This window comes from Carya illinoinensis, chromosome 7 (genome assembly GCF_018687715.1).
Source record: "Carya illinoinensis cultivar Pawnee chromosome 7, C.illinoinensisPawnee_v1, whole genome shotgun sequence".
NCBI lineage: Eukaryota > Viridiplantae > Streptophyta > Magnoliopsida > Fagales > Juglandaceae > Carya > Carya illinoinensis.
Window position 1 is genome coordinate 32432234 of NC_056758.1, and position 17554 is coordinate 32449787.

At 37.0% G+C, this 17554-nt stretch overlaps 2 protein-coding genes across 5 annotated transcripts; both read left to right on the forward strand.

Moving 5' to 3' along the window:
* Positions 1 to 276: 276 nt before the first annotated feature.
* Positions 277 to 7581, forward strand: LOC122317165 (meiosis-specific protein ASY3-like). Its single transcript, XM_043134113.1, has 11 exons — positions 277 to 621; positions 1388 to 1466; positions 2042 to 3664; positions 3765 to 3918; positions 5056 to 5196; positions 5298 to 5361; positions 5465 to 5614; positions 5690 to 5748; positions 5839 to 5973; positions 6600 to 6691; positions 7307 to 7581. The coding sequence occupies exons 2-11, from the start codon at positions 1434 to 1436 to the stop codon at positions 7376 to 7378; spliced, it is 2523 nt and encodes an 840-aa protein (XP_042990047.1). The 5' UTR covers positions 277 to 621; positions 1388 to 1433; the 3' UTR covers positions 7379 to 7581.
* Positions 7582 to 7916: 335 nt separating this feature from the next.
* LOC122317167 (transcription factor PHYTOCHROME INTERACTING FACTOR-LIKE 15-like) lies at positions 7917 to 14483 on the forward strand. 4 transcript variants are annotated; one of them, XM_043134114.1, is made up of 8 exons: positions 9031 to 9394; positions 11556 to 11616; positions 11697 to 12690; positions 12773 to 12874; positions 12958 to 13023; positions 13112 to 13177; positions 13262 to 13710; positions 14094 to 14483. In XM_043134114.1, the coding sequence occupies exons 2-8, from the start codon at positions 11561 to 11563 to the stop codon at positions 14116 to 14118; spliced, it is 1758 nt and encodes a 585-aa protein (XP_042990048.1). In that variant the 5' UTR covers positions 9031 to 9394; positions 11556 to 11560; the 3' UTR covers positions 14119 to 14483. The 4 variants fall into 4 exon arrangements, with proteins under 4 accessions (XP_042990051.1, XP_042990048.1, XP_042990050.1 ...); XM_043134116.1 differs by lacking the exon at positions 9031 to 9394 and adding an exon at positions 11108 to 11317; XM_043134115.1 differs by lacking the exon at positions 9031 to 9394 and adding an exon at positions 11108 to 11298.
* The last annotated feature ends 3071 nt before the right edge of the window (positions 14484 to 17554 follow it).

The following is a 17554-nucleotide window of genomic DNA, read 5'->3' on the forward strand; positions in this document are numbered from 1 at the left end:
CCGGCCCGGATTGGGCCGGTTTTAAAAATGCGGGTTTCGGCCCGGATCAAATTCGGGCCGAAACTCATAACCGGACACTCGGTTATCCAGGTTCCGGGTCGGGCCGGATAAAATCTGGCCCGTATGAACAGTCTTACGCAGAGCTTTGGACAGCTTGAAGTTTGAAGGAGAGACGGAAAGAAAACACAGCTGAGAGAGAGAGAGAGAGAGAGAGGGAGTTGGAGATCGAGGGTCTCGAAACAACAGAAATTATTTTTTATCCCCTACAGCACGGCATTGTGGAGTGGGGATAGAGGAGTGACGTGGCACTACTTTATTGGCCTCCAATAAATGAAGTTTATAGGATGCACGGATGAAAAGTTATTCTTTTTATTTTACATAGTAGCAGTTATCAAAGTTAAATGGCGGGGTAAAATCGTCGATTCGCTCAGGGCAGTGCGCGCAATGTGCACCCCAATATAAAGTAGAACACCCAAGCCGTTGCGAGACACTTAGGCATCGTAATCACTCAATAAAAGTTTCCCGCGCGACTGTTAGTTCATTGAAATTTCACTATTCATCCAACTAGTCCAAGTTTCATGAAATAGAACCATTCAACTAGGCTATCTAGCCAAACAAGTAGTAAGCGATTTTCCCTTCGATTTTGTTCGTTTCGTTTGAATTTCGATTTTGTGCATGCAATTCTGTTTATCCTCAGATCTTATTTCCGTTTTTCGCTTTTGTTTGAAATGGAAATTTATGATCGTATAGCTTGTTGATTTCGACTTTGTGCAGGAAATTCTGTTTATCCTTGGATTTTATTCCCCCTTTTTGTCTGAAATGGAAATTTATGATCGTGGAGCTTGGTCTAGTTGATTGTTTTGTACTATTTTCTCTTGATCGCAGATTTCGGTGTTTCTATGTTCTTTTATTAGTGTGATGATTAGCAAGAACATAAAGTTCTCGAGGATTTGGTATTCCCGAAGTGTATTCGCGCCATTTTTTTTTTCACAAATTCTTGCATCAACGGGACGGTAGTTATGAATCCTTATGCGAAAATTGGGTGAGAAGAATAGATCAGGAACATTAAGGATTACGCTCTGCATATTGGTGCGGGTTCATAACCGATTGATTCTATGAACAATAGAGTAGTTCCCTTCGAATTATCATTTTCTATTTCCTTTATCACTCTGTTTAGTTGGTGAAAACCTGAGGCAATTCATTTTTTGAATCATAAGGTTGGTTGTAGAGTCATTGCGCTGAATTCAGTTTAGGAAATTTTGATATCTTGTAAGATTATACAGTTTCAAGTATTTGAGTTTGCTACATTTTCTCACTAAGTAAACTGATCTTTATTGGTTTGTGATATCTCGCACTTGCTTCTTCACCTAAACTGTTCTGATTACAGCTGCTGGAGGTTTCAGTTCAGTGTTTTTTCTGCTAAATTTGCGACAATGGAGGTTGGTGCAAACCAAAATCTACGACATGTAAGTACTGAAAATGTTGGATTTAGGGCTATAGTGCTGAAAGAATTTCGTTTCAACCCAACTATTATGTCTGTAGGCTACAATTACCTGCTTAAGCTTTTAGACTTTGTTCCCAGCATTTTCTTTCTGGTATTGGTGGATGGGAGCTTGCACATTCGTTAGCTTGTGCATATGCTATTTTCTTTAGCTCTCAAATAATCACTTCCATTGATTTTGAATAATGGCGATTGCTCATGTAAGCTCTACTTGATGAACATATCGGTTGTACTTTGAATTCATCATGGCTATATTTGGTTGTGGATAATTGGATTTGATTGGAGACTCAGTTCAACGTTATTTGGAAACCGTGCTTTCACAGAATTTTTTACTTATTTATTTATCTTCTTATGGTTTTTGGATATAGCTTGGGGAAGGAGGGTGCCTCTTGGCATTTTCCTTCACATTGAAGTCCATGAGAACAAGGAAACTAATGGACGGAACTGGAATTCTCAGGCCCCAATAGATTTTACCACTTGCAAGCATGGCAAGTTTTTTTTAACAAAATTGGATAATTGACATCTCAAAACATATTTCAGGATCGAATGAGTGATTGTCGGAGTATTGGAAGCAATTATTACCCATCCAGCCAACAATCTAGGAAGATCTCTATTGGAGTTGTGGTGGACTCAGTCACCAAGAAAGGGTCTGGACGTGCAAAGGAAGATAAGGTCACAGTGCTAGGTGCAGAAAAGATGAATCCTAATGTGGAGAATTCCATCGAAGTGAGAAAGAAGGGGCAAGGAGTCACAACTCCTGTTAAAGGGAAACCGACAGACACTCTGGAGCAGGAGAGTTCCCCATGGATTACTACTAGATCACTTTACCAGCAAGCACCCGTTCCAGAGACCGTTCTCCATGCACAACCAGCCACTAGTGGCTGTCAAAACAAGTTTAATGGACAAAATAATGAAATGGCAGCACGCTCGGTTCAATCTTTTTTGAACAAGACATCAATTCTACAACCTGGTGATGGCAAGCAGAACACGTTTGATGGGTTTAGCTACAAAAGGAAGGAAGTGAAGGATGGAACCACAGAAATGATGGAGGAATTTACCTTTGCAACAGCACAAGAAGTTGATGCGTCCAACAAAATGGCAATAGAGGATAAAGCAGGTAAAACAGGAAACAAGACCGAAACTTTGAGAATGAAGCTCTGGGAAATACTGGGAAATGTTTCTTCCCCTACAAATGAGTATTCAAACTCTCAGAGACATAAGGTTGGTGCCGATGATATAGAGCCGGGGCAGAATTTTGATCAGAAGGTCGGTACAGTTGTCAGGAGTGGACATAATTCAGATACAATAGAAACTGGTTCTGAAGCTTCTGATCATGCTAGTACGAGACCTATAACTCCTACTTTGATCCGAAAGGGAGCACCACTGAAAGTGCAAGTTAAGGTGACTACATGCTGTCCAACCCCTGGTTACATGCAGAAGTACAAACAGAAGAACTTTTCCTTAGATGAAGGATGGTCGGGGAGAGGACATAGTGCTGTCAATGGTGGTTCCTCAAAGCTTATGAGGAAGAACATTGAGAAAAAGAGTATTAGAGTTGAGCCACGCAAGATTATATTTCCTAAAAAGGATATGACAGATAAGATTCAGGAAACAAGTTATAGGAATGAAACAACAGTTCCTGCTGAGAAAACATTTTCACATGGCAATAAAATGGAAGATATTCATGATTGCATATCTGAGGATGAGAGAGAGTGGCTTGGACCGGAGAATAACATCCTAGAGCAAAATTCGCATCAATCGCCATTGACAGACAAGGCCGGTCAGCAGGAGTTCAAAAGTCCAGGAAATGGGGACCGACAAGACATCGCTAATCCGTCTTTACAAGACATCGCCAATCCGTCTTCACAAGACATCGCTGATCTGTCTTTACTGAATGATGTGGAACCACAAGATACTTTCCAAAGTCCACGATTTAAAACGCCCATCGCAAGTTCTACCCCTACCTCAACGCCAAATACGGACCAACTAGTAGATAACTCCCATTCGTCATCTCCAAAAAGTGACCAACTGGTAAATGGTGTCAAGAATCCTGCACCTTCAGGGAGAATAATTACGATGGGAGATATTCGTAGCTTCAGTACTTTGCAGACTTCAAATAGACAGACAGACTGTTATGGGTCCAATAGACAGACAGATTTTTTGGTATCCTTGTTTATGTTAGAGGTTATAGCGTTGCATTTTCGCCGGTTTCTTAGCTGAACTCTTGGCCTTCTGCATTTTGTATTTCTTTATTGAACTTCAGGGTGATGCAGGGGAGCTTAAAAATTCTCCACCCCTGGAATCCGTGGCTGCTATTGAAGAGAAAGATACAGAAGATGATTTATCTGAATCATCAGCTGAAGAGAGGGACCGTGAGAGTTTGGAAGAGGGTTCACCCATCATTGAAGCATATACTGGTACGTTAACTTCAAATGTTTGATAGAGATTCATATATACTTTTTGTTTCTTACTCCACTTAGACAACTGGTATTAATAAAAGTTGTATTTAAAGTGGGTAGATTTAAAGTGGGTAGCTCTAGTTGCACTTGATCTTCATTTCCTTGCAGCATGGATTTGTGTGCATTGAAACTTGATATGCATGAGAAGAGTACAAGAAGCTAAAAGTGAAGTTCTATCCTAGAAAAGTTAACATAATTGGGCAGGATAATAAGCATGGCATCATAAAACAACATAGACAAATTTGAATTTCAATCTTGTTTACAACTTTTTGTTGCTGCTTTTGCCACCTTCATGATCATAACAGAGGTGATTGTGAATTATCCTCATTGTCAGCAGTTGTTAGTTTAAAGTAGCTGCTAAATCCTATCAAGATTCTCAATAGTTTGCTGGAAAGGATGCTGAAAACCTGTCAGTTTAGGATGAAAATGAAATCTGAGTCCAAAATTTTTTGTTGCTTATCAAAAGATAAACTGAGTCCAAAGCCATATCCCTTTGTCTAGACTTGAGACCAATGGACCGTGCAAGTGGTTCTCAATCTCAATTGAAGAGTTGGTAATAAACCTGGTATGAATGATTCCACTGAAACCTTTCATTAACGTCATTCTCTCTAGGCTCTAGGTTACTGCACTTAATATTTCCTAAAAAACCATGTTAAAATGATCATCCCACTGCAGGACTGATTTTTATGTTTCTTTAAATGATTAGAATCTTCCTTATGAACTTCAGTATTGCAGCTGTTGCAATTTCTGTGATATATACTTTTCATATGAACCCTGTAATTCTTGATTGGTGACATTTGAGACGTACAGAGTGAAAATGAATTCTACAATCAAGAAAATTTTTGTAATACATTTAAGAAATGTACATTATAGGAAGCAAACTTAAACTTCTACTTTTCAACTCAAGCTCGAATGATAGCACCCTAATTAGCCATGCCACAATGTATAGTTTATGGTGTCAGCACTACATATGTCCCTTGTCCATCTCCTTATCTCTCTCTCTAGTTTTTTAAGAAATTACCCCCACTTGCTGTGTTTTGTGTGTGTTTTTCTCCAAGTTGTGATAGATCTACTTTATCTAGTGGTCACCTGCAGGTTGCGGAGAAAGAGATACATTACATGCAGAACCCGTTGATGCCAATCAGCCAAAATTCATGCTCCATTCAACGAAAAGGCTCCGGACCTGTGAAGGCATTAGATTTGATAATATTAGTCCCACCTCATCCTCTCCAAAAGGCATGACTTCATCTCTACTTTGATTCAGCTATAAAAAATTCTCTATTATTTTATGCTTGTATATATTTTATTTCCTTTCAATCTCGGTAAAATATGTCCAGGGACTGGAGAAAGTAATTGGATCCAAGAACCTTTAGAGGAGAGCCAAGAGGATGAAATGCTGAGGTTTTATTCTCCCTGCTTTTCAAAGCCATAAAAGTTTCCTAGTTTCCTGTTTTTGCGATCAACAATTAGTTGATGATATTTTTTTCACTATTAAATGTTTTAGGGCTATCAAACTCTTTGCCTTGGAACTACAAAAAGCTCAAAGCAAAATAAAGTCGGAGACCACAAAAAAATCATCTAGAATCCTAATGTCCATTTCTGATGGAATATATTTTCAGCTGCAGAACCTTGAGTCTCATATTCAGAAAGACGTGTAAGTATTTCAAACAGATGCGTTTCTCAGCTTATGATAAGAGTTTCTTATTTGTGGTCTTGACAATGTTTTCAGAGGGAAGATCACAGCCCTTAGTAAATCAAAAAGAAAACAGTTTGAAGGGAAACTTGAAGGTAACAGAAGTTGTATCAAAAAGACTTTTACCCTGATCGGTGGATTTTTGCACTTGAAGAAGCTTAATAGGTGATGCATTTGTCATGCAGAGAAACGAAAAGAATTGAAGTTGATTCATGAAAATTTTAAAGAAGATATTAATCGGCATCTCCAGGACTACAGAAGCGCATTGGAAGGGCTGGAAACACACCACATAGAGCTTAAGGGAACCATGGAGAAGCAAAGTATGGCAAATCTTGTTTGTGGATGGATATTTTTTAATCGTTTCAATTCATCATCACAATGTTTTGAGTTGGCATTATCTGTCAAAGTAAAGGTCTGTCTTAAGATATCAAGCCATCATTGCAATGCCTTCAATCTACCATCTTTGCAAGCATCTTGTCGTTTCTTATTGTTTGTCATTGTCTGATAGGCGTAGCATCTGGTTACTCTGCTTTCAGGGCTTCCTTAGTGGAGAAAAAATTATGGAATTGAACCCAACATTAGTTTTAGCAGCTATTTCTAGTTAAAAAGAAAAGAAAAATGGAAGTATCAACAGCTTATTGTTAGTCATTGTCTGATAGGCGTAGCATCTGGTTACTCTGCTTTCAGGGCTTCCTTAGTGGAGAAAAAATTATGGAATTGAACCCAACATTAGTTTTAGCAGCTATTTCTAGTTAAAAAGAAAAGAAAAATGGAAGTATCAACAGCTCAACAGCTCTTTTTGAAAAAGAGCATTGCTTCTCGTAACACCACCAATGCAACACTCACATAAAACCACTGATGTCTCGGACATGTATTCGATATTATAGTATCTTGTAGACAAACTTTATGCAGAATTCTGTTATATTTTTTTACTTCTCACTGACAGAAGCATCACACCGGAAGCTTCTCTTGCAAGTGGAAGAAGCTCTTGAAGCCCAACTTAATGATGCCCAAAGAAGAATCGCAGCCATCCATGAGGCAAGTTTTGTGCTGCTTTTTAAATACTTGGTTTCTAACTGTTTCAGCCATAATATTGTCTGGATATTGTGTTCCGTGCTTCTTTGGAAGAATAATTATATAGTTAGCGTACAACAGTATTATATATTTTAAATCATATGAAGCACAATATCCAAACTGGTGGCTGCATGTAGTGATTGGGCATCTCCTTTCAGTGGATTCCACTATCAGTTGTTGTGAACATATAAGTGACTCCTCTTATGGTTGCTTTCAAATGATGCCAATGCGCTCGGGCTCGCATCATAATATTAAAGTAAATGACGACACTAATTAGATTATGTTTGCAAGACGCACTACACACAACTTACCAAGAAGAATAATGCAGTCATTTTCTATGAGATATATTTTATGCAATGGTTATCTGGCAAAGTTAGAGCCTCTAATCTTTTTAATTTGAACCTAGCCCAAGGCTTACTCATTAAATGCAGGGTTCCAAATGTTGTAGCAGGGACCAGCATTCTAATATTCTGTTCATAGGATATGATCGCTTTATATTGTAGTTAATTTTATATTAGTCCATAATAATAAGACGGTGCTTATGCTTATAGTATAGCTTATTTGTTGAACTCATTGCAGTTGGCAAGAGGAAAGACGCTCCAATTGAAAGACGTGATATCATTGTGTTTGAAGGATGGCATTCTAAGTTGAAATGATTTTCTACTGCTATCTAGGAAGACAGGGACTTCGCCTAGAGTTAAAAGAGTCCCGAGGACATTCATCCATGCTTAGAAGTGACCATCTAAGCCTTTGCATCTCGTAGGTAACCAACATTGTCCTATTACTTGCGAATTTATCTCTGATCTTTCTCAATTATACTTTTTAGTGTACGGAAAACCCCAGTTTTCTACTCAGTGGCGATAATGTCTTTTTGGTTCTATGGTCCGTGTGAGAGGTGTTCTTATTTCTAGAAAGAAAGATTATTCCGTTAACTATATAATATAAATAATTAAATTTACTTTTTTTTATTAGTTTAAATTTTTTAGATAAGTAATAATTTCATATGTTATTATAATAAAGGTCTAGAAATCGAATATTGACTCTACACTTTACTCATTTAATTAAATATTTTACCTGTTAAGTTCTTTTATTAAGAGTCAATCTAGCTCACATGTAAGGAGGGTTAACGATGTAATATAAATAATAATTTTTTTTTCATTGGTTTAAATTTTTAGAGTAAACGACTATTTTACCTCTCTAACAAAATCACAAGCCAATCAATATAAAAATTGTACTTGGCACCAAATGGAACACTGTCCGAGTAAAAGCCGGTAGTTTTATTTATTTATTTATTGTATTTGTGCTTTTAGGATTTGAGTAGTTATTTCAGAATTGATTTGGAAATTGGGGGCAGACTCCTACTTGTGTGCAAGTGAGTAAAGGAGTGGTAATAAAATTTGCTTGCGATATGTTCTTGCATGATATATCTCGATTGAGTCTCCGTCTCCCATTTCACTGCATTGAACTTGTACCAGGCTTAATATTGGAAGGCTTGTGTTTCAGAACCATTTCTTCGATGCCGTCAAGTAAATTAAAATCTAATGATTTCAAACCACGCATTCGGCTTTCATTTGTGCTTAGGACCGTCACTAGCTTTTCGTGGAACGCAACATCTGACAGTATCGTAAACGTTCAGTTTTCATGTTGGACATTTCAGGCCCAAAGGACAGTGACGTCAATACAACGTTTTCATTATTGTGAACTGTTTAGTTACCACAATTTGTGGACAATATGCAGGCACGAAGCACCAAAACCAAGGAGAGTGAAAGGGAAAACGATTGGTTCACAATGTAAATATATCTAGTGTTGTTTTGGAATCCTTTTCATCTTCATTTCTGAGAGTCTGGTGGTGTAATTGAACCACAAGTGTCAATCCGGAGAAGTCGCTTTCACGTCTGGGATGATTTTTTTCTTTTTCCTGACCGATGGGTCATTTATGAAGTAGCTATAACAAACTGTGGACGATATGCCCACAAGCCGCACCCAAAAGAAGGTCCTTTTCTTCAGTTTTTTCTTTTTTTGTGTGGCCGGGTCGTTTGTCCTTTTATCGATGTGTGGAACGAAAGAAAAAGTACATCACGCAGACAAGAAATCGGATGGGCACGTGAAGCCCACCGGGAGTACCACGTGAAAGGCACACTTTTCATTGGAATGGAAATGGGGTCTCTGTCCCTGAGATTGTGAATTTGACATGATGTTTGAGGGGATGTAGATCCAATGTACGTTAAAATGTCATACATTCGTCCACGTGGGTATGTTTAAATGTAGATTGCTCTTTTTTTTTTCCTACTTTGTTTAATAAATCCTGATAAGTGGGTAATGGAACAGTATTTTTTAGTCATGTCCTAATCATAGGTACGACAAGATAGCTATAACGATGAACATTTCACCACTCCATCATTCTGTAGTTTGTAGTTTTGTGGAACACAATAGGGGAGGATAATAGTGGGTTTCATGGCTGAATCCACTTCCCGTGCCTATCGCTTTGGTTTCGCATCAATATGTTTCAAAGTGGTTGTGATTAAAAAGGTTTGGTCTACATTCAGAACAGTCTCCAGTAAATGGTCTTCAAGCTTTTCCTGCCTGTCAAAAATCAAATATCTAGAGTACCTGCCGAGGGCCGAGTTGGTACGATTAGAGAAGCAAGTTATAAAGCTCAAGCCTGAGGTAACTCTGAATACCCTCTGTTTTTTCATTTTTTCGGAAGTTGCATGATGATGCTCTATTTTTAAAGAATGATGATGCATGTTTACGAGAATCACAAACTCCAAGTGTCTTTGATCATAAGAACCCAGCCCTCAGTCCTCACCTTATGTTGGTTTCTTCTAGCTACTCTGTTAGCTGCCCTTGATGAGTGTAAAGGAGGATCTTACATTTGTTCAGAGCAATATCCAACATATGCTCGTCTACTGAATGAACCATCTGATTCTCTATACCGACGATCTCAATCCATAATCTTTCTGTAGTAGAAAACATTCTGCAAATATAGTTTATCCGAGGAGGAAAGAGTGCTCATTTACAAGTACGGATGACTCTAATAGGCATTAGCCCCCCCCCAACAAACGGAGATTTCAAATTCAAATTTTCAACCGGATCGTATGCAGACCATTAAGCTCTTGGCAATAGGCGATAGCCCTTTTGGTTAGCTTTCTTCATGTAGAAAGTCCCACTCCTCCCTCGTTTACACAATTTTTTGTTCATATCTGGTGTTTTCTGCAATCGTGTGAGAATGCTTGTTTCTATTTTCCGGATTAATATATATGGAAACTGACATTGAACCATCATATATTATTTTTCATTTAATACCATTAACTTTAATTAGTGTTGACAGAGTGATTCAACAAGGATAAACCTCCACCCAAAAATTATATATGAGTTTATTAGTAAAGTTAGAAAGTAAATTCAAAATTGTTTTACCCGAGTTTAAAAAAAGTACACACATATGTCTTCAAGTTCGGATATCTCAAGGGAAAGATAAGATATACACGTTTAAGTGTTTTTTATGTCATTTATTGTACATTTAATACTACTACAAATATGCCTAATTTGTTTTCGCAATGAGATAAGTTGAAATAAAGATTAAAAATTAAATAAAATATTAGAATTTGAAAAAGTTGGATTGTTTATTTTATTTTGTATGAAAATTTAAAAAAATTGTAATAATTAGATCGATGAGAATGCTTGCAAAAATAAAAAGTGAAAAAACATTGCTAAGAACTCAAGTTCGCATCAAAATTGAAGGAGAACGTGATACACATTTTCAATTTTGCTAAGAACAAAAGGTAAACTTGCCGTATTACAACGTTGTTATATTTATTTTTCCAACTGAAAACTCCTAACACTGTACTCTATAATAAAGAGCAGGAGGCGGGTAAATTTTGTTTTGCGGACCCCATTTTGGTGGAATCTCCACTTCATCTTGACCCAGGAATCTCCACCAACTCTCGTGATTAGTTCCGAAGGCGTCTGTTCAGACATGACTGGTTCAAATTAAAACCTTAGTTTGGAAGTTGGTTACTAGGATTTGAGTGGCAGAACTTCACGTGAGATGCCTTGTCTGGCCTGTGTTTTAGCCAAAGATAAAACTGAGAAAAAAAAAAAACACAAAAACAAAAGGTAGTGATAGGCTTATTATCCTATTATTATCTATTTACTATTTAAATGTATCACAAATTTTTTATTTTATTTTATTTTTTTAAATATTTTTTTAACATTCTTAATCATTAAGAAAAAATTAAAAAAAATATAACTTTACTAATTATCACTTCTTTAATCATTAAGTAAAATTAAAAATTAAAAAAAATCAAATATAGAAAGAGTAGTAAATGAAAAATTAAAAAAAAATCAAATATAGAAAGAATAGTAAATGAGTTGTAGTGGAGTAATAAGGATATCATTTTTCAAAACAAAAACACAGAGAGAGAGAGAAATGGCGTGCCCTATTAATTGAGACCATGTGAATATCTCTTTCTCGTTGACTAACTGGGTCTCTCCAGTTTCTCTCTTCTTCTTTCGCTTCTGATTCCTGCAACAAAGAAAGGGTGGGTGACAAAAAAAGGAGTTGCAGTAAGGTAGATAAGATACTTTCAGGTATTCTGCAAATGTATAACATGGATATCTAAACTATACTAGTTTAACATCTTGGTGAGGTGTTGTGGAGGCTTCAAATGATATATTGAGAAAGGTTACACTAGGTTGCATTTAGGAGTATATGCTTGTGCAGCACAAAAGAAAACATCTATGGCAGCCTAATAATGGCTTAATTTTTAGTGCCCTTTATAGTTGAGTGTGTTTCCTTTTAATTTGTTTCAATTCTGTTCAATGGCAGAGGACATGCTTGAATCAACACGACCAAGGATGACATGCCGTTTACCAACTCTAGCTCCCATGTAATATTTTATTTAACTCTCTTTGCAGATGCCTTATCTTTTTATATGGAATCATGATTTTAACAGCTTCTGCAATGCAGGTTTGAGGATGACTGTGTGGAGTTGGTGTGGGAAGATGGTCAGATTCTTATGCGAGGGCGATCAGGTAGAGCTCAAAAGGGTCATTCTTGCACTGGTTATTCGTTATCCTCCTCCAATGCTCAGGCAGAAAATGGAGAAAATATGCACACAAAGAAAGCAAGGCTGGAGACCATTTGTTCCACTCTGAATGACACTGCTTTCTTAGGTATCTTAGGTCGCAGGGATTCTGATCTCAACTCTACCAATAATAATAATTCTTCACAAACTGGTTATCATCTTGAATCATTGCCCCAATTATATAAATTCAATTGGGAAGACAACAAAGGCAAGAGCGAGGACAAGAACTCTAAACATTCCAAACCTTTCCAAGAACCGGAGCTTGCTACCTTTGCGTATTCCCGAGCATCAGAAACAGTTTTAGGACCAAAACTGAACTCAAGCAAGACCTTATTGCCAATGGGTACTGAACAGCTCACATCAACCTTACCGGAGAGTGATTCTCAGCCTGATAAGAAATATGGAGCAGTGAAAATCTCTTGCTCACGATCTGCAGCTATTCTCAAAGCTAATAGTCAGAGCAGTGGTGTGACAAGGCCAACAAGTAGTCTGGTTTTTACAGGAGTTCAGGAGACGAAAGGTGGCAACGATGAGAGGCCTCCTCCTCTGGGTGGTAGAAACGCTCTTGAATCAACAGTGATTGAACGGGCTACTGCTTCAAAAAGTGAAACAGGTATTCAGAATCAAGCAGAAGCAGAGCTTCTACCCCCTGTTGCCAAGACAAAGGAGTCACTCCCTCGTGAGCACCCTGAAGCTTTTGGAAACCAAACCTCGAGCATAGCAGAAAATACACGAAAAGGAAAGACCGATGGGAAGATTTTAACTAAGCCACCCGTTACATCTTCTTCAGTATGCTCACTTGGAGCTTCGAATGATCCAACATATTCTTTGAGGAGGACGTACGAGGAAACTGAGTCGTCGGCAGGTCCAAGTGAGGTAAACAGAAGGGTAAAGGTTCAAGATCATCCCTTTATTCGCACCCGTATCCATGGCTTAAAAATCTCCAACTTTACTGCAGAATGTTGAAGAACCGCAGGGTTTAAGAAAACAGGCGCCTGGTCGTAGCTGTACTGGTGGCAAGAGAAGCCGAACTGCGGAAGTTCATAATTTGTCTGAAAGGGTGAGTGATGCTCCTAACAAATCCCCACCAGAAGAAGAAAAAAAAAAAAAAAAATCTTACTCCTTTGTGTTGAAAATTTGCAGAGGCGAAGAGACAAAATTAACAAAAGGATGCGTGTATTAAAAGAACTCATACCGAATTGCAATAAGGTTGGAATCTGCATTATATTGCAATTCGGTGCTTTTTAAGGTTTTTGTTTTTTTGTTTTGTTGCTAATTCCTGCCGTATGTCTCCAAGGTGGATAAAGCTTCAATGCTTGACGAGGCCATTGAGTATCTGAAAACCCTACAGCTTCAACTACAGGTAAATTTTCTAATGGCTTCTGCGTCAACTACATGATTACTATAATATTGAAACGCGCACCCTATCTTTTGTGTCTTGAGGCAGATTATGTCGATGGGAAATGGCGTTTGTATGCATCCGATGATGTTACCTACAGCAATGCAACATATCAATGCAGCACATTTGACACATTTCTCTGCCATGGGTGCTGGGATGGGTATGAGAATGGGCATGGGAATGGGTTGCAGCCCAGTACAATTCTCTACTTCACAAGTAGGAGCCAATGCTCTGCCTGGGATTACAGGAACTAGCTTTCAAATGCTTGGATTTCCTGGTCAAGCATTTCCCATGCCAGTTTCACACCCATCCTTCATTCCGTCGCTTGGAAGCCAACCTATCCAATCAGTTCTAGCACATGGCATCTCTGGAGCCTCCCCACTTGTAGAACATCTTGGTTCTGTTTCCCTAACAGGTTCAGAGGATTTCAGTCAGAACATCTACTCGGAAAAGATTAACCACGGAAATACAGAATCCTCAAAGATCCAAACATCAAGGTGTGAGCACTCACTAGCAAGACATGCATATTTTTTTCCTCGAGGTTAAAAAGAACCATTTGAAGGATAAGCAAATGAATTCAGCCACAGATTTTTTCCAAGGTCTTGTTCCAATGAATGTCAGCTGTAGAATAGGAAAAAAAATGGTTTCATACTAGAATAACCGCAGCTATGGAGCTGACTTAAAATTTCTGTCCTGGAAATTAAAAAAAATCCCAAACAATGTGTTTTAGTGCAAATATATATATATAGATATGAAAATGCAGTAAATCCTTTATAACAGTCCATTGGCTTATCATTTGGCATTGTTTTAATAAAACATATCTTATTTTGTTATGGTTTTATAGATTAACTGAAATGCTCATGATTTCTAATTCATGCAGCTTGCACTTTCCATCTGTCCAATAATCACCTATTGAAGAAGAGGATGAAGATAGTGCCAATGAAATAGCCTTTTCTCCTTTCATACTTTGTTTCTCGAGCCAATCATCACAAAAAGGTTCCTCATAGTTCTGACAAGGGGGACTCCTTGACGGTGACTATTTACACTCAGATCACAAGTTCATCAGGATATACTCAATTTTATCCGATGTTCCTAGAGACCCAGGGCTCTTTAACCATCAGTAACGTAGGCTCTTGTCAGTTGAAACAATGTTGGAATGGCATGGTTTGAGATCCCCTAGAATTATCTTGCTTGGTTTTTGAAAGAGAAAGACACAAGGGGTGAACCTTACAACATTATCAAGTATTATATTTCTGTCTGTTGTATAGCAGGACTTATATACTGTGTTTATCTCTCACCAAAATCTACCTAGAATTGAATTATAATAGCAATGGTGGCACATTCTACAACTTAGAGCGTTTCTTTCAAATAAACAAGGAAGATAAGTATTACACCCACAAAGATATCTCACAAACTAATATGATTTCATATTATCAATTAGATATACTTTATAACAAAAATAGTTTTATAATCTACGATACATATTAAGCCATATCAATTTATGAGTTTATTTTTATGGTTAATACATATTTCAACAAGGAATGGAACCGCACTTACTTTGGTAAGACAAAAATATTTGTATCATGAGTTTTTGTCAATATGGGAGATTACAAATTGATGTATCTTAATATAATAAGTTAAATCTACTTAAAAGTGATTTACAATCTAATATATTATATCAAATTGCGTCAATTTAATTTTTTTTTTATTTGTTTTTGTAAGATCCCTATGAAGACCAAGCATTTCTCTTTAAAAAAATACATAGTGGGTTTGAAGTGCTTTCCAAGAGGTCTTGCTGTTAGTGTAAAAGAGTTTCACTTCTATGATAATTGACATGAAAACAACTTTTATGCCCACATTAACTACTATGAACTCGGTTTGCAGCTGCTAGCTATCTAACTCGGTTTGTCAAAAGTCGCTTAGATCATTTTTATCTGATTTCCAATCAATAATATGTTATTATTATCACGTCAAAGTAGTTATTAAAAAAAATGATAAACATATAAATCTTTTATAATATTTTTATAACCTCATTTTATTTTGCTGCAATGTAATATTGATTTATTGTAAAATATATTGTGAAATATTTGTGCTACAATCAGTATTTAAAATAAAATGAAAAAAAATGAGCGGTGTCTGTGGTGCCACATGGCGATTCCATCCAGCAAAACTCTTGTCGGCAGATCCAATAGCTAGTGCTTTGGAAATGTATCTTAAATCAGCCATAAATCCATTTTCACTATTTCCAATTACAATACTGAAATGATCACCAAACGTCAAGGTTGATTAGTTCATCAGCATCGATCTGCTGCAAGATCATGCCAAAAATGAGCTAATTTGGTCTCGCATGTACCCTTTTAACTTCTACCTTCGGCCATGTTGTGATCGCTTGCGAGTCCAACCCCAACCGTCCGGAAGCCAAGTCTCTCTCCCTCAATAGAACCTATCTCACACACACACACACACATATATATAAATAAATATATATATATATATATTAATATTTTTTTTATGCCAATTAATGTGAAGAACTTCTGCATCAATAGTGTGTCAATAGTGTCTCTTAGCGACCGTTTGTTTTGATAAATATTTCCCAAATGATAAATAAGAAGCTGTTCAAGATAATTCAATTAAAACCCATATACAAGGATTATTTCAGTTGGTTCCGGCCCCATTTCCAAGATGATATGGGCCTAACTTGGCCTCACTACCTTATGTTAAAAAACTTAATTCAATGGACTTGAGCCGAACAATTTTTTATTATTAATCACCCGCTAATTTTTCACCTTGCGTACGTGAAACTGTCTCCAAGACCATTTTATGCCATGGGCCATACAAAATTCCTAAGACCCAAAACAGATATATGTATCTCCCCCTCCCAAGAAACTGCGCTTGCATGCCTCTCTTCAATCTTCAGCCCGCCCCAAATTTTATTAATATTTAAAGAAAGAAGCTCTACAAAATGAATTCAAACAGCCAAATAAGGAGGATATTTCCGTTTGTTCATACCAATTGATAATTGAAAATAACAAAAATTAAGAAAAACCAACACATTACTATTGTTGCATGTACATGTTACACATTACTATAAAAATTGGTCTATGGGATAGATCGCAGATATATATATATATATATATATATATCTTTTAAAACACCCTGTAAATTAAGGATGTGACAGTTTTGATAGAAATGTGTTAATTTGATGAAGCCAAGCAAGCCCTCCCATCCCAATTGGGATTGACACGGTGTGGAGTAGAATCATTGGGTGATAAGACAAGTTGAGAACATAACCGAATCTGAAGAGTAAGTGAAAGAAAATATAATAATAATTATAATAATGGATGATGATCAATTAGGGTACTCTAATTACTTTCCGGTTTGGAAGTCAATGATGTAATCTGTGATGAAAGTTGACAATCATTTCCCACTAGAAAGCAAAAGGGGAGAGAGGGAGAGTATATAGTGAGAGAGAGATGCAATAATTCAAACCTTAAGGGGACAAGTTGAGCGTTTTAACTCGACAGCCCTTTCATAAACTTTGACAAAACCCAACCCTTTTGATCATTGATGGGGTTAAAGGGTAAATTATCATTCCTCTCTTCTAGCTAGCTAGCTACTAATTAATGCCTTGTTCCTTCTTGTTGAAGTCAAATACCCATAATAATTTCGGTCTCCCTCAATATTTTAAACCTAAGATAATATATAATATCATTATTATAATCAAAAGTTAAATCCCCCTTCCCCCTTCCCCCTCCCTCTTTTTTTGAAATTTTACACTTAAGTTAATCACTCATGTCTAGATCTACATGTTTCACTAATTATTATATGGTAATTACTCGTGTCGAATTAATTTATATACTTCTAATTGCAGTAATTTATTTATGTTAATTAGGGGTTTAATTAAATGAAAAATGAAAAGAGAGATGACAAATGCATGTGCTTATATGTATATATGTTAGGGCCTGTAATTTAGTTGGGAGGGGACTTTTTATTAAGTGGGATACATTAAGGGTCATCTCGAATAGACCCCTTCTTAGTGGTAGTCCTATTAGTACTCCAAAGAGGAACGTGGTGTGCTTCCTAAAAACAAAGGGTGGGTCATGGATATTGCATTGCTCATCTTCCATCCGCCGTTAACATCAAACTCAATCAGCCTCGGGGATGGAAATTATTAGCAAATTTAATGAGAGCTTAGCCCAATTGTCTAATCCCATTATCCCAAAAGTGATGGTTGATCTTTCTTGTCAATTGGTTGTCATCCTTTCCGGAAAGAGATGGATTATTAATAATATTAATTAATTATTAAATGAAAAATAATATTAATGAGGTGGCGTGGCAGCA

Bases quoted from the DNA above. Each gene is read 5' to 3' on its own strand.
- LOC122317165 (XM_043134113.1), top strand. From the start codon at position 1,434: ATGGAGGTTGGTGCAAACCAAAATCTACGACAT. The intron at 1,467-2,041 runs GTAAGTACTGAA...AACATATTTCAG, and splicing joins CAAACCAAAATCTACGACAT to GATCGAATGAGTGATTGTCG. The intron at 3,919-5,055 runs GTACGTTAACTT...GGTCACCTGCAG, and splicing joins CATCATTGAAGCATATACTG to GTTGCGGAGAAAGAGATACA.
- LOC122317167 (XM_043134114.1), top strand. From the start codon at position 11,561: ATGCTTGAATCAACACGACCAAGGATGACATGCCGTTTACCAACTCTA. The intron at 11,617-11,696 runs GTAATATTTTAT...TCTGCAATGCAG, and splicing joins TTACCAACTCTAGCTCCCAT to GTTTGAGGATGACTGTGTGG. The intron at 13,178-13,261 runs GTAAATTTTCTA...GTCTTGAGGCAG, and splicing joins CCCTACAGCTTCAACTACAG to ATTATGTCGATGGGAAATGG.